Raw genomic sequence first — 27,742 nt, 5'->3', positions numbered from 1 at the left:
AATTACTCTTGTATCCCTGCTCTTTACACTTGAAGAATCCCCCGCTTTTTGTGCTTTATTGTAATTAATTCTTTTTTATATCAGTACCGATCTTATATTAAACAAGCTATTTTTAAGAAAAAGAGAGGAAAAAAAGGCTAGAGACTTAAACACAAACTAAGGACCATACTTTTACTTTAAAGACTAGAAATACTCACCAATCCTACTCACCAATCAGCTGCTTTCCCTGCACTCACGTCACATTGTGGTTCGTGACATCATCCCACCGCTAGCCTCACTGCAGGTAGGCCTCTCGAATTGTGCCTTTTATCCTCTCCCGCTCATCTCTCGCTCAAAATATACTACTTTGAGCCTTAGAATTAGAATAAACCTTAATCACTTAGCAGATACTCACCAATTAACCAGCTTCTTCTTCCGTAGCAGAGCAAGAATCAATTCCTGGAGGCTGAAAACGTTTAGGCAAAAGCAACCAAACACCTCTTTCCTTCTTCCGCTTAACTCCCCTGAAATGCTCAAATCCGGCACTCTATTCAGAGCAGTTCCTCTCACCACTTTCACATTTGACTGTAAGTACATACTTGGATCAAAGGTCACGAGGCAAATGCTTCTGGTGGAACTTGAGATAAGTGTTGCAGAATTATAGAATAGTTATTGCACAGAAGGTGGCCATTTGGTCCATCGTGTCCGTGCTGGCTCTCTGCAAGAGTAACTCATCTGGTGCCACGCCCCTGCTTTCTCCCATACCATGCAGACATTTACTTTTCAGTTAATTAAACAATTCTCTTTTGAAAGCCATGATTGAATTTGCCGCCACCACGCTCTCAGGCATTGTATTCCAGATCCTAACCACATATTGCAGAAAAAAGTTTTTCTGCTGCTCATAAATCAATGTCCTCTGGTTCTGCATCCTTACACCAGTGCTAACAGTTTCTTTCTATCTATCCTGTCCTGGCCCCTCATGACTTTGAACACTTCTCTTAAATCTCCTCTTAATATTCTCTTCTCCAAGGAGCACAGTCCCAGCTTCTCCAATCTATCCACATAACTAAGGTTCCTAATCCCTAGAACCCTTCTTGTAAATCTTTTCTGCACTCTCTCTAAAGCTTCCACATTCTTCCTTAAGTGTGATGCCCAGAACTGGACTAGTTACTCCAGTTGTGGCCAACCAATATTTTATACAGGTTTATCATAGCTTCCTTGATTTTGAACCCGGTGACCCTATTTATGAAGCTCAGGAGCCCATATTCATTACTACCTGCTACCTCAACCTGCCTTGCCACATATGATTTGTGCACACACATCTCTAGATCTCTCTGCTCCTGCTCCCCCTTTAGAATTGTACCATTTATTTGATATTGCCTCTCCCCATTCTTCCTATAAAATGAATCACTTCCCACTTCTAAGCATTAAAATTAATCTGCCACTTGTCCGCACATTCCACCAGCTCGTCCATGTCCTCTTGAAGTTTATAACTATCCTCTTCACAGTTCACAATACTTCCAAAACTTTTGTGTCACCCACAACTCTAGGTCATTAATACATATCAAGAGAAGCAGAGGGTCATAGTACTGAGCCCTGGGAAAGCCCACTATATACCTTCCTCCAGTCCAAAAAACAACTGTTCACCACTACTCTTTGTTTCCTGCCACTCAACCACTTGTATCTTGTACTGTTACTGTCCCTTTTATTCCATGGGCTGTAACTTTGCTGACAAGCCTGCTACGTAGCACTTTAAGATTGATTTTGAATAGAATGATTTGAGTAGATGGTCCTGGATCAACTCTTCCATCACTTAACTAATAAATTGGTGCAGGCTGGTAAAGTGCTAATTAGCCTGTGTCACATTTCAGGATTTTCCACTACAGAATTTGAAAAAATGTATAACTTTTAATGTTGGATTTTAAAAGCAAAGAGTATTGTCTCAAGTTTTTATTTTAAATAAATACACTGATGGTTAATGTGCTCATACATGTTACTTTCCACAAGGACTATAAACAAACAGTTCCTTAACTTATCTCAGCTAATGTCTCTCATCCACTGTGTTGGAAAGCCTTTGATCCCTATTTATCTATGAAGAGAGTGATATAGAACACTGTGACCAATACCGTCGCAGACAGTCAGGTGATGAAATAAAGATCTTTGAGGGCTTTTACTGAGACTCATCATGGTCATCAAGTGTGCTCAATTGAAGGCAGTTCCTTGGCTCATAGTCTGCTCTATTGTTACAATCTCAGCTGAGGTTACCCCTGGACAAGCCTGATCCCAGAGTGGAACCCAGCTTGATAAATCCTAACTTTTATTTGTTTGTTTAGATATGTGGAGAGGGGCTACTGAACAGAGTCACATGAGTCAGCTGATGAACTTTTAACAAAAGAATAAAACATTTATTAAACAAGAAAAGATTAACTATATTACAATATTCCTTCGCCCACAACTATACCTTTACAGATATATACAGATTTGCAAGGATAACACAAGTTACAAAAGCTATCTTTATACTCTAATGTCCACAGTAAGTACACAGTCCATGTACCAATAGGCACCCTGTGGTCAGACACACCACACCCTGAAACCAAGTGACAGATGCCACCTCAACCAGATGCTATGGATCTCTCCACAACTCCACCCCCAACCCCGCCACCCGCTTCCCCCCCCCCCCCACCCGACCCAGACACTTGTCACACTGTGAACTCCGTCTTTCACATGGGGGCTTCCAATCTTCACTCTCCAAGACCTCGCCTTGGAATCTTCTCCCAAACTGATGCTTTCTCTCAGATGCCTTCTGCAAGGTTTCACCTCCAGGGTTTCAAACTCTCCTTCTGATGTTCCTCCTCCCTGTGTCACCAAATGTATTCAAGTTGTCTTCCACATACTCTCTCTCACTGACTCAGTCATCAACAGTGCCGCTGCTTCACATGCCCATAGCAAAGAGTTACAAACCTTCCATTGTTTCTTTGGACCTTCTTGCCTCTTGCAAGCTTTCCTCACTTTAAATCTGCTTTCTGCAGCTTTTGTCTCTTTAAATCTGAAGCTTGGAGCCTTTCTCTGTGCCCCTAACTCTTAACTTCATTAACAGGACCTTTTCCAGTTCCTGTCCTTCATTTGAGTAGAAGATCTGCTTGCGATTTTTCCCTTCCATTCCCCTGGATCTTTTGGGGTCTTCTCTTCAGCTTGGGACTGGATATCTGTTGCCTTTGCTTCAGTCTCTGCTGGCAGCTACTTTCAAAACCAACTGAACTCAAACAGCTTCCAAAATCAAATTGCCCTTTCTCTTCTTCTGTATGTATCTGTGGGAGGAACCTGCCTCTCTGGACCCCTGTTGCTAGGCAACAGCCCAATTCTTCTACTCTTGTTTGTTTAACTTAGCTGCAACAGTTATAAAAATCTCATTAGAAATCTAAGCACCTTTTAAAGTAAAACTAAAACTCAATTTGACCTTTCTTTACACAGATACAGAAATACAAATCACACTTAAACTTTAAAGTTAAAACTTATTCCTAACACCCACAAAATACAAATATAACTTACTTAAGCTATCTCTATTTCCTAACACTATGTCTCTCTGTCCTGTGTCAGACTTTTCCTTTTCCTAAAGCTTCCTTCAATTTTCAACCCATCCAGCATTGACATTCTCTTCCTTCCTATTCCTCTTTTTTCCTTGAAACATTCCCTTTATAATGTCTCTTACTAGTCCTTATCCTCTTAGGTTGTGCTCTGGCCAGTCTCTCTGTCTTTTCCTAATTACATTCAACAATGTCTTTGTTTGTTCACTCTCCTCAGCACTTCATCATTTGTTACTCTTTCTACCTAGCTGATCCTTTCCATTCTCCTCCACATCCACATTTCAAAGCCATTTAGCAAGTTGGTCTTCCCTTTCCATAAGATACAAGTCTCACATCTACACAAAACAACACTCCAAATCAAGCTTTTTACAAATAGCTTCTTGAGTTGTTTATTCAGCTTTCTGGTAGTAACTCTCTTATTAAATACGGCCTTTCCAATTGCTAACCTTGTTCTTATTTGTCTGTTGCACCGTCCATCTGCAGATATAATGCTTCCTAAATACTTGAATTCCAACACCTATTTTAGATCTTTTTCTTCTATCACTGTATGAATATTTCTTGGTGATTTTGTGATATGCATCATTTTGGTTTTGTTGATGTTCACTTTCATTCCAAAGTTTGTGCCTGCTGCTACTAGTTCTTGTGTTCCTTTTTCTGTGCCTTGTCATCTGCAAATCTAACTGATGTTATCATCTGCCCCCACGCCCTCCAATCTTAACACCAGATCCTGTGTCTTGAAACACTTCTTTAGACATTGCTTCTGTATAGACCTTGATTGAGCTAAAAGAAAAGTAATGTGACATCAATATCATTGAAACAGAAATGCTGCAGAGATAAAAGCAGCAATAAAGGAGATAAAAACTGAAATATATGAAATACCTGCAGAGTTGATTAAAAAAATGGGAAAGTATGTAGCATCAATGTTTAATAAGCTATGCAAATAAAGGTACTTATCAGGAGAATGGCCAAAGGACTTCATGCAGACAATAACGATCACCCTAAGAAAGAAGCCAAAGGCATGTGATGTTCTGATTTTTGTATAATTAGTCTGATTGTCCACTCACCCAAGATTGTATTGAGAGATGAACAAAGAGAGTGGATGGGAAGGCACAGAACTACGTCAGACAGGCCTGGTTTAGATTCTAGGGAGGAAGAGGGACAAGAGAAGAAATTGGCATTATAAGATTAATGAGCGAACACAGTTCGAGTTTGAACAGGAAGTTTTTTATGTTTAAAGACAACAGTGCTTCTCAGTGCCTTCTCATAGCAAGTCTTTACAGAACTGATCTCAAGATGACCACCTGCAGAGAACTGCCTCATGTTAGAGGTCACATGATCCTGGAAAGCCAGATAAGACATGTATAACTGATTGCATTTCAAACCCAAACATCCTCCTTTTCATACTGAACAAAATTACAAAAATTCTCTTTTCCTAGTGAAAAAAACACAAATTTGCATGCAAGAACGTGTGTAACTGTGAGTTACTCAAGTTACCCATTAATACACCCACTGTTCTCATGCATTAACAACAGTTTGTTGTACTAGTTCATCTTTGCAACTAAGATTGCATAAATAGGCCAGAATTGTCCCAGATTTGCAATAAGTGCGGTAGCGGGCAGTGGAACATTTTACCCACTAGCCGCAATGGAGGGTTTTCGTGCCATATCGTCCCAATTTCACCTCATTAATCTTGTATTCCTGGGAAATACACTGGGTCACTGGCAGGGTGTCCTCTCACTTATCCACCCCGCCGTCACCTCAGGCTTTCAGTAAACCAGGCGCCATATTTAAAGGCCGCCTTGCAAAGAGCGAGCACTCCTCAAGGGGTAGGAAGCTGTTACAAACTGATGGCTGCCAAAGGGAGGAAACATGCTGCCCCCAGATTTAGTGACACCTCCGTTATGTACCTACTGTGGAGGCTCGCCATGATTTCCTCTAATCACAATCTGGGTGAAGGCCAGCAAGCAAAGTCACCAATCCTGCGTGGGAGGCAGTGGCAGCAGTGGTCAGTACCAACACCTTGCAAAAGAGGACAGCCATCCAGTGCCGAAAAAGGATGAATGATCTTCTCCGTTCCACCAAGGTAAGTCACTTTCCTCATCACTCTCAGCTCACACACTCACAAACCCATCACACATCGATAGAGATCTCACTCGCTGCTGGTACAAGAGACATCACCATTCAGTCTCTCACACACACCTTCGTATGTCTTGCGGGTCGTGTCCTCATCCCATCCATGGCACCACTCACCACCCACACATGCCAGGCATCCTTATCACCTGGCCTGGCAGGTGCGCTGCTTATACTCTCTCCACCTATATTCATACAGGACAAGTTGGCACATAACAAAAGGGAGAGGTCGCAGACTAGTGGAGGAATGCCTGAAATCAGTCCTCACGGATTTGAAAATGGATTCATTCAGCTGGCAGGCGAAGATCTGGACCAGTCCTGTGCTGACAGTGAAGTCGGCGGTGCTCTGCCAAGTGAGGGTCCAGCAGTGCAACATCCATCAGACAACCATGCTGTGAGTGATGTGTCCTGCTCCACAGTCCCCTGCTATGCAGTAATTATCTCTCCTTGCTTTCGCTGGCACATCTGGGAAACAGCCAAGGGAGTCCATGATCCAGGTCCTTGTCTCAAGCCCTGAAGACATCGCAGAAGAGGAATCTGATGAAACTCTCATTGAAGAGTCCATGATCCAGGTCCTTGTCTCAAGCCCTGAAGACATCTCAGAAGAGGAATCTGATGAAACTCTCATTGAAGACCTGTCACAACGCTCACCCACACCCTCCACCAGCGCAGATACACACACCTTGGTGGGACCTAGCTTTAGAATAGCCTCGGGGTCACATTCTGGTGAGCACAAGTCACTGTCTGATCTACAGCAGGCGACAGCAAATACTTCCCAGGTCCCCGGTACTTGGAGGACTACTGAGGCCAGAAATCAGCTGAATCCTAGTCAGATGAGGAGCCTCTGGACTCGGTGATGTCTCAGTTGCTGGAGCTGCGGAGGCAAGCTTGGGAACACCAGGAAGGGATGTCCGCTGTTGTCAAATTGTAAGGTGTGATGCAGGAGTCCGTCTGCCTTCAGTTTGAGGTGATAGTGCCGGCATGCCAATGCACCGAGGTCAACAATGGTAGGATGGTGGCCGCCATGGAGATCTTGATCCAGAACATCAGTCCTGTACTGCCGCGCGGGCTGAACTCCATCACTGATGCCATAGTTGGCCTCCAACAGTGTCAATGCAAGAGGGGTGCGGGGTGGCTCAATCTCACTCCAGGTACCCCTTCTCCTCAAGGAGTCAGCCAGGGGCCATCAGGCACCCATAGGGAGGAGGATCAGCAGGTGCTCACCCCGCGGTCATCCACCCAGGTAACTCTGGGAGTGTCTAGCCCATCCGAATCCACTCTTCCTGTGACCCCAGCAAATCCAGCTCCACAGGAGGGTCCCACTGCCACACAGGAACCCAAAAGCAGGCTGGGGTCCTCCAGATCTCAGCGCTTCAGAGGACACCCGTCAAGGTCATCACAGACAGGATGTAGCAATCAGCAAGCTGCCTCCACCTCCACTGTGGATGTCCGGGGGGGGCACCAAGATGTAGCGGCAGGGCTAGGAATGTTAAGAAGATGTAGTTGTATGCCTGGACACTGGTGTTAATAACTTGTACATAATGTTAACTATTGAAAATAAACTCCCAAGAATGTCTCCTTGCCTATGACTCCTTGTTCTGATGAGCAATATTCATGTCACTCGTGTCCCCGCACAAGATAAAGGCAGGTGTCTCAGTCCAGTGCCTTTTCCCTGTGCTTTGTGCAAACTTGCCAGCACACTGATGGTGCCCCTTCAATGTCACTGGTCACATGAGTCAAGCTTGTACCTTGATGGGGCTTATCATTGTCTTGGGCTGGCGGCACAGTTCCATCTTTCTGTCTTTGTGCTCTCAGCATCTTTGAGGTGTGTCTGGCCCCCCCATCTCATCAGCATCTGTGTTCGGTGACAGTGTGGACCCTGAAGGGTTCAACTCACGAAGGATGCCATAGGATCAGGAAAACTTAAAGTTTCCCCTCTGCATCTCCATGATATGTCCCTGTTCACAGAGCATGAGCGAGGTACCATCAGGAGTCACACATTAACATGAGCTATGTGAGGATCGATGGAATGTCTGCAGTGCACATCCTCATCATCCTCCTGGAATGTAGGGACTATGGGCATCTGCTGCGTCTCCATGACAGGAGACTTATCACAGAGGGTATGTGCACTGCCAGACAGGGGTCAAATGTTCATAGATGCAATGTGAGGATCTATGGTGTCTCCTCACTGCATGTCGTCATCATCTTCCATAAATCTAGCAGCTGTGAGGGCCTCCTGAGCATACTGGCCTCATCTGGCCGGTGTGATGGCTTCATCACTATCATCGTCACCTTCAAGGCCCTCCTCATCCTCATCCCCATAAATGTCCTCCTCATCGGAGGAGATGTCAGCTCCTCTGTCTCCTCCTCAGCCAGCTCCTCTGCCCATTGCAGCTTCAGGTTATGGATGGCCAGAGTTTAGTGCACTGCATTGTTGTCTGAAACCCCACCCACCTCCGCTCCACTCTACCTGACCGATAGGTGGCAGCTTTGCCCACTGGACTGCATGCTGTGCTCTCAGCTCAGGAACAGGCATTCTCCTAACCCACACTGCAAGGCTGCACTGTTAGCTTGAACCAGGGAGGAGACTGGTCCAAACCTGAATGAACATTGCGAGGGGCTATGACCGCTTTCACCAGTGGCTGTTCCATGGCCAGCTTTCACAAGGGGATTGTACAACTTGCCCAGTCATCCAGCTGTTCTGCCATCCCCTAAAACGCATGTTAGTTTGCAGTCTGTGCCCGAGAGGTGAAAAGCTATGCTGCATTTTATGGCATTTTCATGCCTCTGCATTACTTGAGTGGGCAGATAAGCTTGAGACCCAACTCCAAGCATGTCTATGTGATTGTGCCTGAACTACCTCAGCTGTGAAGCAATGGTCACTTTATACAAGGTTTCTGTAATGCATGGCTGCTTCCCTCCATGACCACAGCCTCATGTGCTTGTGCACTACCATCAGGTGCAGTGCAACACTTGCCCCCCACCACTCACCTCAACCGCAGTGCAGCCCTTGCATCGGCACCATGCTGTCAGCCAGCTGGGAAAAAGCGACTTGCCTGTGCCCTCACCTGACTGTGAAGCGCCTCAACCTTGAAGTTGAACAGGCGACCCTCACAAGCGCTGCACAATGCTAGTGTGCATTAACCTCCAAGTTCCACTCGAAGTGCAGCCCACCAGGTGAAGGCCTAATAAATGTTGTTCTGAAACATGTCAGCATGCAATCACTTCGATGTGACCGGATGATCCAGCATGGAGGGATCAGTCCAGCGAGCAGGGCTTATAATGATATGCAGATGTATTAAACCAAGTTCCTGATGTCCAGCAATGGGAATCGCGGCCCACTGTTGACAGACGGAGTGGACGATCGCAAACTGGTTTCACCATGGAGTGAAACTGATTTATGGCCTCCCCGCCATATTGTCTGCTCATACTCGCCATGATGCCCAATACCAATTGCGATGGAAAATTCCACCTATAGTTTTTAAATCATGCAGATCTCTTAATGGTACACATGCGTATTGTCATTGGTTGGTCATCAGGGTGATGTTTCCTCTCTGGAGAGTGTCGTTCCCTCAACACTTGTTGCCATGGTAACTGTTATGATTCCATTGCTGTTCTTGGGGACACTTGGATCCCTGGGATTGATAGTAGTTTTGTACTCAGTACAGCTAGTGAGATCCCTTCTTCCAGACTGGCTGATGGCTGTGGAGGAACAGCTTCACTAGTTGTGTGTACATGTCTGTGGTTGTGTTGGTATATTTGATCTTTTACTTCCACTGCATACAATTGAGGTGACAATTTCTCTATGCATGTCCCAAGTTTCCATATGAGCAGGTTCCGGTTTAGAACTTGGAAGGTTTGCAGCCTGATGGGCTCTAAAATGCTCAGCTCTGGCAATAGTCTGGCAGACTTGTCAAACTGTAATTTGGCTTTCTGCCATTTCACCTTGATTTTTTCACTCTCAACTGTTGCTACTCCTGGTTTCAGTAGCCTTTTTTGCCTTTGGAAGAGTAGTTTGGATGCGGTGTGACATTAAACTTTGGACTGGACTACTTTCCATGCCTTCAGTTGATGTGTTTCTCCACTCAAGGATTGCCTTGTATACATCTATGCTAGATTTGCTCGATTTCTTGATGATTCCTTTGGCAATTTTCACTGCTGAGTCAGCCTTTTCTTTCGACTGGGGCTAGTGTAAAAATGTTGTATAGTGTTAAATTCCACAATCCTTTGTGAAACGGCTGGGTATGAGCAAGGCATTTGTCTGTCAGATTCACTATCTCTACTGGATTGCTGACTTCCAGATAATGTTGAGCGCTGCTTCATGTTGAACCTGGAAGATTTCACATTCTGCTGTAGCTTCCTCAACGTTCTTCATGGGGGGCGCTGCTCTCGACAGCATATTAGCGACATACATCTACTTCCCTTGCTTGTATGTCACGTCCAGATGATATCTTTGTAAAAGAAGTAACATTCCTTACAGACACTTTGGAGCAGATTGTAGCACTTTGAGAAAAATGCTTTGAAGTGGCTTGTGGTCGGACTCACCATTACTTTGTCTCTCCCAAGCAGGTATTGATGAAAATGCTCATGAGCAAAAACAATAGCCAGGCACTCTTTCGCAATCTGAGTGTAGAGTCATTCTGTTTGCGTCAGTGCCTTGGATGCAAAAAGAACTGGTTTTTCTTGCAGCATTAGGGTTTCTTAGTGTTCTGATGAAGAGTCATATGGACTCGAAACATTAACTGTATTCCTCTCCACAGATGCTGTCGGACCTGCTGAGTTTTTCCAGCTATTTTTGTTTTTGTTTCAGATTTCCCCCATCTATCTTAGGGTTTCTCCCAGACCAGTCTCGCTGGCATCACTCTACAAGGTGACTTCATCATTGATGTCATGATACTTCAGCACTGGTGTTGTGACCACTAGTTGTCTGACTTTAGTGAATGCTGCCTTTTGTTCTGTGTCCCAATACCACTGCACGTCCTTGGCAGTGAGCTTGTGTAATGGTTCACACGCTGATGAAAAATTAGGTAAAGATTTTGCTAAATAGTTCACGAATCCAACAAATCGTTGCATTGCTTTCTCATCTGTTGGTCGCTGCATCACTGCTACAGGTCTCACTCTGTCAGGATCCAGGCGAAGACCTTTTGCTGTCAATATAACCTATGTACTTGATTTCAGGCATCTTCAATTGCAATTTGTTCTTGTTCAGCCTCAGATTCACCTGGTGCGCTCTCTCTAGCAGTGGTATTAAATTCTGATCATGGTCAGCTATGACTTTTTCCAATGTGTCTCCACATCCATAGACTAGTAGATCATCCACTATGGCGTCCACTCTGGGGAGATCACTGAGCCTCAACCTTACTGTCAAAGGCTTCATTTTTGGATTGGCATGTTGCGCTACATTGCACAGGCCTGTAAAGGTCATGATGTTGCATGATTCACCACTGTCTATCTGACACTTCTTGTTCACTTGATGCTGTCCTTCTGCGGTCATCATTGTAACAGTCATAAACCATTTATCACCTGTAGACTTGACGGAACCAACCTGTTGTATCGTGTATAATACTTCATCAGACTCTTCTACTGATATCTCTCCAGTGGCTATCTGCATAGGTTTGTTTTGCTTCTTTCTGGCCGGACACCTGTATGCAAAATGATTCGGCTTCTTGCCGTTAAAACACTGCTTTCCGCACACTGGACAACCCTTCTTTTCCTTTGCACGATGTCCTTTGCAGTGTTTACATCCTGTCCTTTGTCTGCGATTGTTCTGCTCTTTTGGCCTGGAATGTCTCTCAGCATAATGTATCTTCTGGTCTGCTCTGCCATACATGTGCTCTAACTGAGATTTTACAAGCTCCACATTTCTAAACACATCTATCACTTTCCTGTGCATAAGTTTCTCCTCTTTAAGTAGACTTGCCCTCATTGTGGGGTCACTTAGGCCAAAGATTATTCGATCTTTAATCATATAATTTTTTTGTTGTCCAAATTCATATGGTTGTGCAAGCTGTGTTACTTCAGTCACATAGAAACATAGAAAAATAGAAGCAGGAATGGGTCATTCGGCCCTTCGAGCCTGCTCCACCATTCAATATGATCATGGCTAATCCTCTATCTCAATGTTGTACTCTTGCTCTCTCCCCATACCCCTTGATGCCTTTAGAGTCTAGAAATCTATCTATTTCCTTCTTAAGTATATTCAGTGACTTGGCCTCCACAGCCCTCTGTGGTAGAGAATTCCATAGGTTCACCACCCTCTGAGTAAAGACGTTTCTCATCAGCTCAGTCCTAAATGGCTTACCCCATATCCTGAGATTGTGACCCCTTGTTCTAGACCCCTCAGCCACAGGAAACATCATCCCTGCATCAAGTCCATCCAGCCCTGACAGGATTTTATACAGTTCAATGAGATCCCCTCTCATTCATCAGTTAGATTTAGGCTGGTATACAATTTATAGTAGTCCTTCCCCAGCGATGTTAGAAATGTGGCTACTTTTATTGGTTCCGGCTTGAAATTAACTCAGTTGCCAGCTCATTGTTCTTACCGTTGCAAGTGAAAAACTGCCAGTCTGCCTTTCAATTCGACAGCAGCTGTGAATGGAAAGTTTCGTACCATGTTCACTTACCCAATATTTTACTTGCAGCCTTCAGTTTGTTTGCTTTTCCTTGTCCTTTTTCAGCAGCTTTTAGCAGATTTTAACATTTCTGTGTGCCTTTCTGAGCTGTGTTTGCTCTGCAGCATTTCCAGGATTTTAAAAACTGTTTTATCTCCACTTCTTGAAACCATGTTTAAAGAAAACAGTGCTTCTCAGTGCCTTCTCATTGTAAGCCTTGATTGAACTGGTCTCAAGATGGCAGCCTCCAAACAGCTGCTGCCTTGTAGATGTCACATGACAATGGAAAGCCAGATAGGTCATGTAGAACTGATTGCATTTCAAACCCAAACAGGAAGTGTGTTTGTTTTGTAGATTTTGGAAAACTATTTTTTTTTATTCATGGGATGTGGATTTCGCTGGCTGGGCCAGCATTTATTGTCCATCCTTAGTTGCGCTTGAGAAGTGACAGCGCGCTGCCCTCTTGAACCGCAGCAGTCCATGTGGTGTAGGTACACCCACAGTGCTGTTAGGAAGGGAGTTCCAGGATTCTGAATTTTCAAATCAGGATGATGAGTGACTTGGAGGGGAACGTCCAGGTGGTGGTGCTCCCATCTATCTGCTGCCCTTGTCCTTCTAGATAGCAGTGGTTGTGAGTTTGAAGGGAGCCTTGGTGAGTTCCTGCAGTATATCTTGTAGATGGTACACACTGCTGCTACTGTGCATTGGTGGTGGAGAGAGTGAAAGTTTGTGGATGTGGTGCCAATCAAGCGGGCTGGATGGTGTCAAGCTTCCTGAGTGTTGTGGGAGCTGCACTCTTCCAGGTAAGTGGAGACTATTCCATCACACTCCTGACTTGTGCCTTGTAGATGGTGGACAGGCTTTGGGAAGTCAGGACGTGAATTACTTGTCACACAATTCCAAGTCTCTGACCTGTTCTTGTAGCTACAGTATTTATATTGCTGGTCCAGTTCAATTTCTGGTCAATGGTAACCCCCAGGATGTTGATAATGGGGATTCAGTGATGGAAATGCCATTAAACATCAAGGGGCGATGGTTGTATTCTCTCTTGTTGCAGATGATCATTGCCTGACACTGGTGTGGTGCGAATGTTACTTGACACTTGTCAGCCCAAGCCTGAGTATTACCCAAGTCTTGCTGCATTTGGACATGGACTGCTTCAGTATCTGAGGAGTCACAAATGGTACTGAACATTGTGCAATCACCAGCGAACATCCCCACTTCTGACCTTATGATGAAAGCAAAGCCATTGATGAAGCAGCTGAAGATGGTTGGGCCAAGGACACTACCCTGAGGAACTCCTGCAGTGATGTTCTGGAGCTGAGATGACTGACCTCCAACAACCACAACCATCTTCCCTTTTGCTGGGTGTGACTCCAACCAATGGAGAATTTTCCCTCTGATTCCCATTGACTCCAGTTTTGCTAGGGCTCCTTGATGCCACACTCAGTTAAATGCGGCCTTGATGTCAAGGGCAGTCACCCTCACCTCATTTCGGGAGTTCAGCTCTTTTTTTCCATGTTTGAACCAAGGCTGTAATGAGGTCAGGAGCTGAGTGGCCCTGGTGGAACCCAAACTGGGCGTCAGTGAGCAGGTTATTGCTAAGCAAGTGCCTCTTGATAGCACTGTAGATAACCCCTTCCATTACTTTACTGATGATGGAGCATAGACTGATGGGGCGGTAACTGTCTGGATTGGATTTGTCCTGCATTTTTTTTGTGCACAGGACAAACCTGGGCAATTTTCTACATAGCCGGGTAGATGCCAGTATTGTAGTTGTACTGGAGCAGCTTGACTAGGGGCGCGTCAATTTCTGGAGCACAAGTATTCAGCATTATTGCTGGAATATTGTCAGGGCCCATAGCCTTTGCATTATCCAGTGCCTTCAGCCACTTCTTGATATCACATGGAGTGAACCGAATTGGCTGAAGACTGGCATCTGTGATGCTGGGAACCTCCGAGATGAATCATCCACTTGGCACTTCTGGCTGAAGATAGTTGCAAATGCTTCAGCCTTATCCTTTGCACTGATGTGCTGGGCTCCTCCATCATTGAGGATGGGGATATTTGTGGAACCTTCTCCTCCAGTGAGTTGTTTAATTGTCCACCACCATTCACAACTGGATGTGGCAGGACTGCAGAGCTTAGATCTGATCTGTTGGTTGTGGGATCGCTTAGCTCTGTCTATCACTTGCTGCTTATACTGTTTGGCATGCAAGTAGTCCTGTGTTATAGTTTCACCAGGTTGACACCTCATTTTTAGGTATGCCTGGTGCTGCTCCTGGCATGCCCTCCTGCACTCTTCATTGAACCAGTGTTGATACCCTGGCTTGATGGTAATGGATATGTGGGGGATATGCCGGGCCTTGAGGTTACAGATTGTGTTTGAGTACAGTTCTGCTGCTTTTGATGGCCCACAGTGCCTCATGGATGCCCAGCCTTGAGTTGCTAGACCTGCTTGAAGTCTATCCCATTTAGCACAGTGGTAGTGCCACACATTGTGATAGAGGGTATTCTCAACGTGAAGGTGGGACTTCGTCTCCAGAACGACTGTGCGGTGGTCACTCCTATCAATACTATGATGGACAGATACATCTGTGGCAGGCAGGCTGTTGAGGATGAGGTCAAGTATGTTTTCCCCTCTTGTTGGTTCGCTCACCACCTGCCACAGACCCTGTTCGATTGTGTTGACTGGATTAAGCTCTTGTCAGTGGCAAAATACATTGGAATGGACTGGAGTTATAGATGACTCATAAGAAATCTGTACGTCAGACAAACAGTAACAGTGAGAGTAGCCAACATGGTAGTCGGAACCATGTGTAATTGAAAGAGGAGTTGAACAAGGGTGTTGTTTATCACCAGTCGAATTTAAGTCAATGCAGTAGCAATGATTAAAGAAGCATTTAAAAACACAGAACCTTACTGACACAAAAGATTAGAAATGCTGGAAGAACAGTTAGAACAGTCTTGATTAAGTCAAGCAAGATGATCCACTGATATGGGGTAACTTAGCTGTTGTTTACTTTGTTTAATTATGCAAAAATAAGGTGTATCGATTGAGTTAAGTAAGTCTTATTACAGCTGTTGTTCTCCCTGTTCTCCATACTGTGAAATAAAACAGTTATCAATTTAAATCAAGCCTTCCCTCGCCAAGAGATTGCTCAGGTTCGGCGAGATTGTAGAGGTACACCTGCAAAAGACATGGACACCTGGCCCAAGTCACAAGGGGGTGCTATTGTTCCAGGCCCAGGTTACATACTCATACAAGTAGATACAGGGCACAATTAATCTGCACAAGCTGGCTACAGGAGTCACTGACTCTTTTGAATACAAGAAAATATCTGCGGCAGACACAAATTTATAACAGTTGGATACCGATGATAGAAAAAATTGTTATGGCTCATGGAATAAAAGGAACAGTAGCAACATGGATACAAAATTGGCTTAGTGATCGGAATTGGAGTGTCTTGGTTAATAGCTGTTTTTTGAACTGGAGGAAGAGTTGTAGTGGAGTTCCCCAGGGATCGATGGTGGGACCTTTGCTCTTTCTGCTATATATTAATGACCACACCTTGGTGTACAGGACACAATTGCAAAATTTGTGGATGCTACAAAACTTGGAAGCATTGTGAGCTGTGAGGAGGGTAGCATAGAACTTAAAAAAGGACATAGATAGGTTGGTGGAATGGATGGACAGATGATTGATGAAATTCACTGCAGAGAAATGTGAAGTGATTCATTTTGGTAGGAAGAATGCAGAGACACAACATGAAATAAAGGGTATAATCCTAAAGGGGGTGCAGGAACAGAGGGAACAGGGTGTATATATGCATGAGTCATTTAAGGTAGCAGGGCAGGTTGAGAAAGCAGTTAATAAATCCAACAGTATCCTAGCTTTTATTAACAGGGGCATAGAGTACAAGAGCAAGGAGGTTATGTTAAACTTGTATAAAACACTGGTTCGGCCTCAACTGGAGTACTGCACCCAGTCTGGGCACCATACTTTAGAAAATATGTGAAGACATTAGAGACAGTACGGAAAAGATTCTCAAAAATGGTTCCAGGGACGAGGAGTTTCATTTACATAGATAGATTGGAGAAGTTGGGACTGTTTTCCTTGGAGAAGAGAAGGTCGAGAGGAGATTTGATAGAGGTATTCAAAGTCATGAGGGATCTATAAAAAGTAGATTGGGGAAAACTGTTCCCATTGGTGGAAGGATGGAGAACAAGAAGGCATGGATTTAAGGTACTGGGCAAAAGAAGCAATGATGACATGACGAGAAATGTTTTCATGAAGTGAGTGGTTAAGCTCTGGAATGTGCTGCCTGAGAGTGCAGTGGAGGCAGGTTCAATCAAGGCCTTCAAGAAGGAATTAATAATGTGAAAAGGAAGAACATGAAGGGTTACGGGAGGAGATGACGAATGGCATTGTGAATGGCTCATTTGAAGGATCAGCGCAGACATGACGAGCTGAATGGTTTCCTTCTGTGCTGTTACAATTCTGTGATTTTGTGATTTAAAATGATTAAAATCCAAAGTGAACAGAACAGGAAGTGTAATATCTAAAAATTTCAACCAGATAAAAAGGTAGTAGAAATTGAAATTGCAGCATTCGCAGTTGAAGGGAAAACAAGAGAAAATGTCAGTCCGAGGACTGAACTTTGGTTAAGAAAGAGAAAGGAGAAGGGGATCATGAGTGGGGAATGCAGGTGGAGAAGGGGAATGTGAGTGGGGGAATGGTTCAGAGGGAGGTGTCTGTGGAATTGATTGATGAATCTGGGTGGGGGGGAGCGCAAAGTGAAGGAATTGGTTGTAGGATGGAGTGTGAATGTTAAATGGGGCAATGGTATGCGGTTGGGTGGGAGGGTGAGGGTCCTGCGATGATGGGTGAAGAGGCAGTTAGGTTTGTTGGAGGGGACACGAAATGAAATGCGGATCTTTGAGGTGAGAAGGATGAGGGTGGGAATTTCGACGGTGAATGGAGTGGGATCTTCGGGGAGGGAGGGGACATGGACAGTGATGGGCTGAAGGGCAATGCTGCGAGCCTACCCAGTGCCTCAAAGTCCCGATATCAAAATGCTGGATGGGTGTTGGGTGGGCATATCTGCAGGTCAGCTCAACTGGACAACTGAAGGGTAACCCCAGAATGTAGTCTTGACAATGCAAAGGTGTTTGGTTTCAAGAAGGTGTAAAGGGCAAAGGGCCAGCTTGTGTGGGAGGCTGCTCGTTCATGGCTCACAAGGACCCTGGCAAAAATTGATATCTCCCTGCGCATGCATGATTCCAGGGGACAGAAACCCAGCCTGGGTTGTTCCCTTGAATATAGGGCGTGCGCACAGGCTTTAAAACAATAGATGCAACGAACACACACGAGACCTCCTTAAAGCATAAGTGTACATATATTAACAATTGTGCATCAGCAATGAACAATGAGAGTGCACCCGTGCCACCATTATATCAGAGCTTCTTAATTTTTTGTTACTTGCCACTGCACCTAGGTGCTTACCCAACATCCACAGCAGGAGTAGAGGCAGCCTGCTGACTGCTATGCCCTGTTGTCTTTGATGACTTTGGTGGGCATCCTCTGGACCCTTGAGGCCTGGAGAGCCCTGTCTTACTTTGGGTCTCCTGCTCTGGGGGCAGGTGTGCCCTCTGCAGTCTCATAGGCCAGAGCTCATGAGGTCACAGACAAAGGGGATTTGGAAGGCCTGGATGCCCTCAGAAAGTCCTGAGTGCAGGTCACAGGGGTGTCTGCCCGATGCTTCTCATCCCTTTGGGTGCCCAAGGATTCCACCCTGACTCCTTGAGGAGAAGGGGCACCTGGAGGGAGGTGGAGATGTCCTATCCCCTCTCATGTAGACTGCAACACCTCTGTGGGAAACACTTCTACAGGCTGCTCAAATACCATAGACATCACCCAAATCTGTGACTCAACTATATCATTACCTAAAATAAGTTGAACCCCTGCCATGGACAATTTTACCACTACTCCAACAATCACCACATCTGTTTTCCACTTATTCTTTAAATTTATCTTCCACATGTGAATAGGTTTAGCATCTCCATGAACCCCACTTATCATCACCTGTTCCTGCAATACTCCCTCTGAACAACAAATAACACTATCCCACAACAGGATTGACTATCCCCTGTGTCACACCTACTCCCCCCTGTACACATGGAAAGACTTTCCCTTCACACACAAAATCTTTAAACATTTCTGCAACCTGCTCCTCAGAACTCCCTTGGGTAAATTATGAACACATTCCCACTTTATTACCTATCACTGATTCTCCCTGTTTTACCTGTACACAAACCACTGTTTTCTTCCTGTATCTGAACCCAAAATGGAATTTTGGCCTGCATTGTTATGGGGTTGGAGTTTAAAAATAGGGAAGTCTTGTTACAACTGTACTACAGGGTATTGGTGAGGCCACACCTGGAGTCCTGTGTACAGTTTTGGTCCCCGTATTTAAGAAAGGATATACTGGCATTGGAGGCTGTTCAAAGGAGATTCATTAGGCCGATTCCTGGGATGAAGGGGTTGACTTATCAAGAACGGCTAAGCGGGTTATGCCTTTATTCATTAGAGTTTCGAAGAATGAGGGGTGATAATATTGAAATGTACAAGATCCTGATGGGGTTTGACAGAGTAGATGTTGAGAAGACGTTCCCACTGGTTAGGGAATCTCGAACTAGGAGACATAGTTACAGAATAAGGGAGCATTCATTTAAAACTGAGATGCGAAGGAATTTCTTCTCTCGGAGGGTAGTGAATGTCTATAATTCTCTACCCCAGAGAGTTGTAGATGCTAGATCACTGAAAGTACTTAAGGAGGAGGCATATAGATTTTTGAAATATCGGGGAGTTGAGGGCTATGAAGAGTTGGCACAAAAGGGGAGTTGAGGCCTGGGGCAGATCAGCCATGATCTTATTGAATGGCAGGGCAGACTTGAGGGGCCGAATGGCCTACTCCTGCTCCTATTTTTTATGTTCTTATGAAACTTATAACCCGCAGTACTTTTACTTCCAGAACTTATATGCACCCCAATAATCCCAACAGATTTTCCCTGTAATTTCCAACACACTGACTTCATGTGTCCAATTTTATTACAATGAAAACACCTCAATTTTTGTGTCACTTCTACCCTCAGCACCTTCCTTTTTAGTCTGAGAAAAAACTTGCTGGGAATTTCCACCTACTCCTCTTCCCTGACTACCCACCTTCCTTTCACCTTCCAACTTTCTATGCTTCCGTGCTCTAAAAGGCTGACAAAAAAAAAGCTTTAGCTCTATGAGCTAACTCATAATCATCAGCTATCTACGCTGCTTGTCTTACTGTTTTAACCCTCTGTTCCTCCACATGAGCTCTAACTACTGAATGAATTGAATCTTTAAATTCTTCCAAAAAATTACTTTACAAGCTGTATGTGTCATCTCTATCTTTAGTACCCTATCCACCAGTCAAAATTACTTTGTTTCACTCTCTCAAACTCAATATAAGTTTTCCCAGGCTGTTTTCTCATATTCCTAGATTTGTGCATGTATGCTTCAGGAACCATCTCATATGCACTCAAAATAGCCTTTTTTACCAGATCATAGTTCACTGATATTTCTTCTGACAGTGAAGCATAAACCTCGTGCTCTACCCACCAACTTGGATTGTAATAACAATGTCTAGCTTTCCGGTGGCCATTTCATCTGTTTAGCTATCTTCTCAAATGGAATAAATAATGCTTCAACATCTCGGCCAGGATTTTCCCCTCAGCGATTTGGAGGCAGGGCCCGCTTGCCCAGGGGAAAATGATGCGGGATGACAACCGGAGGAATCCCTGACGTCATCCCGGTCCCTTTAAATTTTTAGGAAGGCGGGCAGACAGCGAAACCAGCTGTGCGCCCGCCAACCTGTCAATGGCCAACTGAGGCCATTGGCAGGCTAATTAAAGTAATTAAAGACCTGCCTGTCCAACCTTAAGGCTGGCGGGCAGGCCAGGAGTCCCAGAGGGCTCCAGATTATTCATGAAACTTCATCCACTGGCAGGATGAAGTTTCATGTCCGTTTTGTGAAAAAGTAATAAAGTTTGGTTCTTTTATCAACATGTCCCATTTCGTGTGACATTGTCACATGAGGGGGACATGTTAATAATTTTTTAATGTTTCTATTTTTACACGTAACTTACCTGTCACGAATCTGCTGCCTCAGGGAGAATTGTGCTCTTCTGCGCGCATGCGCAATACAGCACACTTTGACAGATGGGGAAATCCCTACCCCCCCCCCCCCCCCCACCAGCAACCACTGAAACAGGAAGTGCACAGCGCTTCCTGTTGGGAAGCTGCTGGTCAGGACTTAATTGGCCCTCCCACTTAAAACGGCGGCAGGCCCCGTTTCAGAGGCGGGGGTCGGCTGGCCGCCCGCCGCCGAGTCGGTGGGGCCCGCACACTATCCGAGGGCAAAATTCTGCCCCTCTTCCCTCAAACTTTGGAAGAGCTTGTACAAATTAAAACATTTCCCCACTAGGTTTCAGATTAAAAGTTTTCTCATCATCAGAACTTTCCTCAGCATCTGATGTCTTCTTTTTAAAATCCAGCTTTTTATGCTTTTTTCTCTGTCTCTTCCCTTCATCCCCTCTTCCATTGCTAACCTTTCCCCTTGGAGATCAAGCTTTTGCATTTCCATTTCTTTTTGAAATAATCTCTCTTTTTCCCTTTCTTTTTCTGCTGCCTCTAGTTTCAGTTTTTTCATTTCCAATTCTTTTTCCTTTTCATTTGCCTATAATTCAAGTTTTCTCGGCTCCTTTGCTTGCTCAAATTCAAGCCTCTTCATTTCTAATTGAAGTCTCGCTACCTCTAACTATGACTCACAAGTGTCAGGTATCACTTCCAACTTTAAACGCTGTGCTATTACTTTGACTATGTCTGCTTTCTTTGCCCCTATAGGTAACCTCAACTGCAACTTACCCGCCAACCCTGTTAATTTACCCTCAGATACTTTCTGTAACCCAATCAGAGTTATATCTTCCATTTCCAAAAAAGTATTAGCCATGGATACAGCCATTTTTGCATTCTCACCACTTTAAAAAAAAACCCACACCAGCTTCTGAATTCAAAGTATTTCTCGTACTCGTAACCTTAAGATTCACCAACTCCAAATCAATCAAGGAATTTCAAATATATCTTGGACGAGCTCCCAATTTTGTTATGGCACAGAGGATGGTAAATGCCGGTCTGCTCAAATCCCAGAGGGTAACTTGAAACAGCTACCACAACCATTTGCAATTTGTAATTTATTTCAAAATGCATGCCTTGAATTAATTAGTAATGACTTAGAGGATTTTACAAAACCAAACATTTATTAATAGAGGAAAAAATTTTAAGCACATACATAAGTTACAAATGACTATTATAATAACCCCTAAATCTCCAAATCAATCTAGCTCCCAGATACACCTCCATTAAGGCAACAATAAAAACAAATAAATTTCAACAGACCCAGGCAAAGTACACAATACCCTTGACAGTGATATTCGCGAAGAGTTTTCTTAGCTTCGGTTCCTGTCGACAGCATTTTGATGCATGGAGGCTGGAAGCTTTTCACACTTGTTAGACCTTAGAATACCTTGCACACAACCTCGTCTCCTTTATACAGGTTTCTCTCTTTTTAATGTAAATTCCATTGTCCCAATATGTCTTTGCAACTTTGCTTTTTCCATAAAATAAAACTTTCATAGTACTCATATTATCAGTAATCTTTAAGAAAAATAAACACACTCTTTGGCTTAGCGTTTGTTGGCAAGGTGTAACACCCTACCATCTCTTTGAAATTCACGACTGTGGTTTATCTAAAAATGCAAATGTTCCTCACACTTCACATTCTAAAACTTCAGCCATGTTTATGTATTTAGCATTACAAACCTAGCTTCCCTTTTGATAACTCAAAAGCACCAGACTAGCTGTCTGCAATTCAATTAAAACCCACACACACAACCTCACAGAGAAACTAATCCAAACCCCACTATTAACTTACCTTTCATAATATTATTGTGATTTATTGTAAAATTATTATAATTTCATGGCAGATTGGGCATGCCCTCTCCTGTCCTTCTCTCATGCCTGTTGTGCATTAACTTGTCCTGTGCAAAGGAAAAAGATGCTTTGAGAGCAATTCCCGCAGGTGGCATTTGCATGCTGCCAATCTTCACCACTAATGCACTGGAAACTGTGTGCCATGTGAAAGATGCAATGCAGCTAATCCACAAGGGTCCTTTGGCAACACCCTGTCGGTGTGACAGGGTCAGAGACCTGCAGTCTCTTCCCTACCTGAAGGCAAGATGGACTGCAGTGGGGCGATGAGGCATCACCGCAGCATGCTGAGACTAACTCTTATGCATGGGCAATGCAGATGGTGGCCTTGCCATGAGGCCCATCTTCGTTGCCTTTCAGTGAGCTGAGTATGAGCAGTAGTGGGTTCACTTACCCTGGCGGCGTGGATGAGGTCACTCATCCTTTTCCTGCACTGCAGGGTGAGGAGAGGAGTTGGCACTCGGCTCACTGATGACTGTCTCCCATACAGGGATAGTGAGATGGGTGGGCCTCCTCCTCCTATCTCTTCAGTAAAGGATGTCCTTCCTTTCCTCCACGGCATTCAGCAGCATTTCCGGCGATGCATTGCTGAATCTGGGGGCCGGTGCTTCTTGGGTTCTGCATACGTCCTGGTCCATTGTAAACAGCTGCATAACAGTAACTGTCCGGCCGCCTTTTAAATTTGGTGCCTGGATATGACAGCGGGGGGGCACGACATCCTGACCGCTCCACTGTGAGAAACATCGGAAAACCCCTGGCTGCATAATTAATTAGCCCAGCATCACACAGTTTGGTGCGATTTCCCACTGGACTCCACTGCGGACAACACTGTCGCTTTCTGCCCCTGCTACGGAACTTAGGCCCGGATCGGACGATTCTGTCCAAAGTGTTTCCTCTGGAGAAAAAAGAAATGCTTTGTTTGCATGACAAAAAATGGAGTTTAAAGAAGGTTAAATTCAATAAGCACTCTTGATGTCTACAGGAAGGAAGTTTTTTTGTTCTTTCATGGTTTGTGGGCATTGCTGGCCTGTTACCCATTCCTAATTTCCCTTGAACCGAGTGGCTTGCTAGGTCATTGTAGAGAGCAGTTAAGTGTCAGTGTCAATCACATTACTGCAGGTCTGGAGTCACATTTAGGCCAGACAGGTAAGGATGGCAGATTTCCTACCCTAAAGGGCATTAGTGAACCAGATACAACAATTAACAATGGTTTGATGGTTACTCAGACTAGCTTTCCAGATTATTACTTGAATTCAAATTCCACCAGCTACCATGGTGGAATTTGAACCCTTGCCCATACAGCATTAGCCTGAGCCTCTGGATGACTGGTCTAGTGACAATACCACCACACCACCATCTCCCCTTGAACTGTGTTCTGTCAATAAGCTTCAATTTCATTCAAGATACAGGAGATGTGTAGGGCAAAGTTACCATGGTTTAAAAAGCATTAATAAATATCCTTTAGTTGTGAAAAGTGTCTGATGTAATAACTCACAAAAAGAATTCTGCAGCTTTTAAAGTATCTTTACTTTCTTTTCCTTGCAGCATCTTGCAAACAGCTGGACAATTTCTTATGTGGCAGTGGGTTCTGTATCCAAAGGAAGCTGCTGTGCAACGGTTACAATGATTGTGATGACTGGAGCGATGAAGCAGACTGCAGTATGTCATTGAGTTTGATTTTTGTAGTGACTGCAGTGATTGCGCTTCCGAAAGGTCACCCAGAAGTCAAGTATTGTTATGGGTTAAGCACCTGTGCATATAAAACCTAGCTACATCGCCAATGATGGCTTTTATAATAATGGGCTAAAATATATGTTGCACCTGATTTTGAGCACTCCTTTTTGCTTTTGGATAACACCCATATGGTGTCCATATCAGATCATTTGCCAGCTTAGCGGCCCCAATTTTACGTTGATCATTGTCAGGGAAACTGCCTCTCATGAAAAACAGGTATTATGTTAAATGATCAAAATGTCAACAGCTGTTTTATATTGATAATGTTTTAATCAGGATACCAGAGCCACCAGCATCCGTAAGTTAGCTCCCAGCACTTACACTTTCTAAATCCAGCTTCACGTTTTGATGGCGAACAAATTGATCAGTGAGAAGCTGCCACACTTGCCCCCAGATTAAGGAAGTTGGATTGGATGGTGTAAATTCTAGGAATTGTTTTATGTGATACCTAACTTATGGACCCTGATATTTTTTAAAAATTCATTCACAGGATGTGGTCTTCGCTGGTTGGGCCAGCATTTGTTGCCCCTCCCTAGTTGCTCTTGAGAAGGCGGTGGTGACAACTGAGTGGCTTGCTAGGCCATTTTTAAGAGTCAACCACACCCGCTGTGGGTCTGGAGTCACATGTAGGCCAGACCATGTGAGGACGGCAGATTTCCTTCCCTAAAGGGCATTAGTGAACCAGATGGGTTTTTACAACAATTGACAATGGTTTCATGGTCATCATTTTAATTCCAGATTTTTACTGAATTCAAATTTCACCATCATGGTGGGATTCGAACCCAGCTCCCCAGAACATAACCCTGGGTCTCTGGATTACTAGTCCAGTGATAATATATCACTACGCCATCACCTCCCCTCTAACCTGATGTTTACAGGAGTGGCATGTCCAGGGCAGTAGGCAAAGGGGCAGAGTTTTGGTCAGCGTGGGTTTCCCCAAACGCTATGGAGTGAAAACTCCACAGAGTGCATGTTTTTTTTTAAACAGGTATCTGCTTGGATTGACATTCTTGGCTCCCTGTTGGATAGAAAATGTTCCGGAAGAGGCCATCGCCCAGGAACAGTTAGGTTTTCTGTTGCTTGGGTAGATAAGTGAGTGTGTTAGGATGGGTACAGTGTGGCTTGGAGGGTCGAGGAGTAATCACAGTGTTTTGAAGAGGGATGGGAGCAGAGATGAGGAGATGGGGTGTCAGTGGTTGTGGGGGTCTGATGCAGCGGCTCTCAGAGGGAATCCAATCACTCAGAGTTGAAACAGGTAAGCTCGGGGGGTTGAGGGGAAACACTCTCACTCTTCCTGCCCCACAAGCAGAACTGGAAGAACACTTACTTTTTTGATGCCAGCTGTCTTTGGCTTCCATTAACTTCCAGGTTTCCTGAGTGTTGGAAAACCATCATTACAGTTGGAAGAGAGAGAAATTCTGAGGCACGTAGCCTCATTAAAATATTCAACTGAGTGACCCACTCTGTCCAACCTCTGTCAAAGTCAGAAGTGAGTGTGTTCGAGGCAAGTTGGGTTTGGGCTTGAGATTTTTCCTATTTTATCAGCCTAACCAACCTAAACCCATCAGTTTTGAGGAGTTAAAATTCCGCCCCACCCTGGGACAAAATGAACAGTCACCAGGATTTTACAGCCCCACCGCTGCAGGTCTGCCCCTAGTGGATGCAGCAAGTCATTTAAATCTCCATTCAGTTCAGCGAGACTAGGGGGGGCAAGGCCTGTAAATTCCTGGCCAGTCACTTGGATAAGTGTAGATTAATTAAGGAAACATGATGAAGGCATATCATGTTTACCCAACTTGATTTTGACTTTTGATGAGATAACAGAGGGTTGATGAGAATAATACAGTTGATGTGGTGTACATAGACTTCCAAAAAGCGTTTGGTAAAGTGTCACATGATCGGCTTGCCAGAAAAGTGGAAGCCCATGGAATAAAAGGGACAATTGCAGCTTAGTCTGAAGTTGGCCGAGTGACAGGAAACTGAGCACTTTTCAGATTGGAGGAAGGTACAGTGGGGTTCCCCAGGGGCCAATAACAGGACCACTACTTTTCTTAATATATATTAATGACCTAGAATGGATGTACCATGCACAATTTCAAAAGTTGTGGGTGACACAAATCTTGGAAATATTGTGAACTGTGAGGAGGTTCAGGAGGACATTTATAGGATGATGGAATGGGTGGACACACGGCAGATAAAATTTAATAAAGAGAAGCTTGACTGATACATTTTGGTAGGAAGCATGAGGAGAGACAACATAAACTAAAGGGTACAGTTCAAAACAGGGTGCATGAAGAGAGAAATCAAATCATAGAAGGTGGCAGGGCAGTTTGAGAAAGTGGTTAAAAAGGGTGCTGGGCTTTATAAATAGAGGCATAGAGTACATAAAGCAAGGAAGTTACAGTAAATGTTTTAAAACACTAGTTCAACCTCAACCTGAGTATTGTGTCCAATTCTGGTACCACACTTTAGGACGGATATGAAGGCTTCAGAGAGGATGCAGGAAAGGTTAATGAGAATCGTTTCAGCGATAACGAACATCAGTTACATGGATACATCGGAGAAACTGGGGTTGCTCTCATTAGATTGAGGTGTTCAAGATCATGAAGGATCTAGACAGTGTGGTCAAGAGGAATTGTTTCAATTGGCAAAAAGGTTCCAAAGCAGAGGATGCCAATTTAAGGTGATTAGCAAAAGAACCAAAGGTTAGGGTTTGAAATATCTGAAAGGGTGGTGGAGGTGGGTTCAAATGTGGCTTTCAAAAGGGAAATGGAGTAGCACTTGAAGAAACAAAAATGATCAGGGCTATGAGAAAAGGCAGGCTGTGGGACGAGCTAAATTGCTCTTGCAGAGAACCAGCACACCCTCATTGAGCCAAATGGGCTCCTTCTGTGCTGCAATCACTCTTTGGGTGGAATTGTCCCAGATTTGCACTTAGTGCGGTAGCGGGCAGAAAAAGGACATTTGACTCACCAGCTGCAATGGCGCCTCTTCATGCCGTATCATCCCAATCCCACCCCATTAATCATGCATTCTTGGGAAACATGCCGGGTCGCTGGCATGGCCTCTCGAAGGCCTGTCATTCGCCTGCCCCACCATTGCATCTGGCCTTCAGTAAACCGGGCACCATATATAAAGACCGCCCCTTTACAGAGCTAGCAATCTTCAAGGGATAGGAAGTTGCTGGGAACTGATGGTTGCCAAAGGGAAGAAATATCCTGCCCCCAGATTTAGCGACACCTCCCTCAAGTGTCTAGTGCACGTAGTTGAGGCCCGCCGCCAAGTTCTCTAACCCCGTTCTGGCCAACGGCCAGTAAGCAAGATCATTCTTGACATAGGAGGTGGTGGCAGTGGTGGTCAGTGCCAATGCTCTGCAAAAGAGGACAGCCACCCAGTGCAGAAAGAGGATGAATGGTCTTATCCGCTCCGCCAGGGTAAGTCACTCTTTTCATTGCTCTCAACTCACACACTCTGAAACCCATCACACATACACAGGGATTTCACACCTCAATGGACAACACCACTAATTCTCACACACACCCTCACATCTCCATTAGGCTCAATTCCTCTGGAGCTCACGTCCTCATCCCATCCATGTCTCCGCTCATCACACAAACACT

General features: G+C 44.5%; 1 protein-coding gene across 4 annotated transcripts in view; it reads left to right on the top strand.

The window, feature by feature from the left end:
• The window catches only part of LOC121280888 (atrial natriuretic peptide-converting enzyme-like), a 308,072-nt gene that overhangs the window by 174,356 nt on the left and 105,974 nt on the right, over positions 1 to 27,742 (top strand). For all 4 annotated transcript variants that reach the window (XM_041193245.1, XM_041193240.1, XM_041193253.1 and 1 more), the window contains exon 6: positions 23,934 to 24,047. In XM_041193245.1, coding sequence (XP_041049179.1) covers positions 23,934 to 24,047 — 114 coding nt within the window. The remainder of the gene's footprint in view (positions 1 to 23,933; positions 24,048 to 27,742) is intronic.

The sequence above is a fragment of the Carcharodon carcharias genome, chromosome 1 (assembly GCF_017639515.1).
Source record: "Carcharodon carcharias isolate sCarCar2 chromosome 1, sCarCar2.pri, whole genome shotgun sequence".
NCBI classification, from domain to species: domain Eukaryota; kingdom Metazoa; phylum Chordata; class Chondrichthyes; order Lamniformes; family Lamnidae; genus Carcharodon; species Carcharodon carcharias.
Note: the sequence above shows the minus strand (reverse complement) of the source record. Positions and strands in the feature narration are given on the sequence as shown.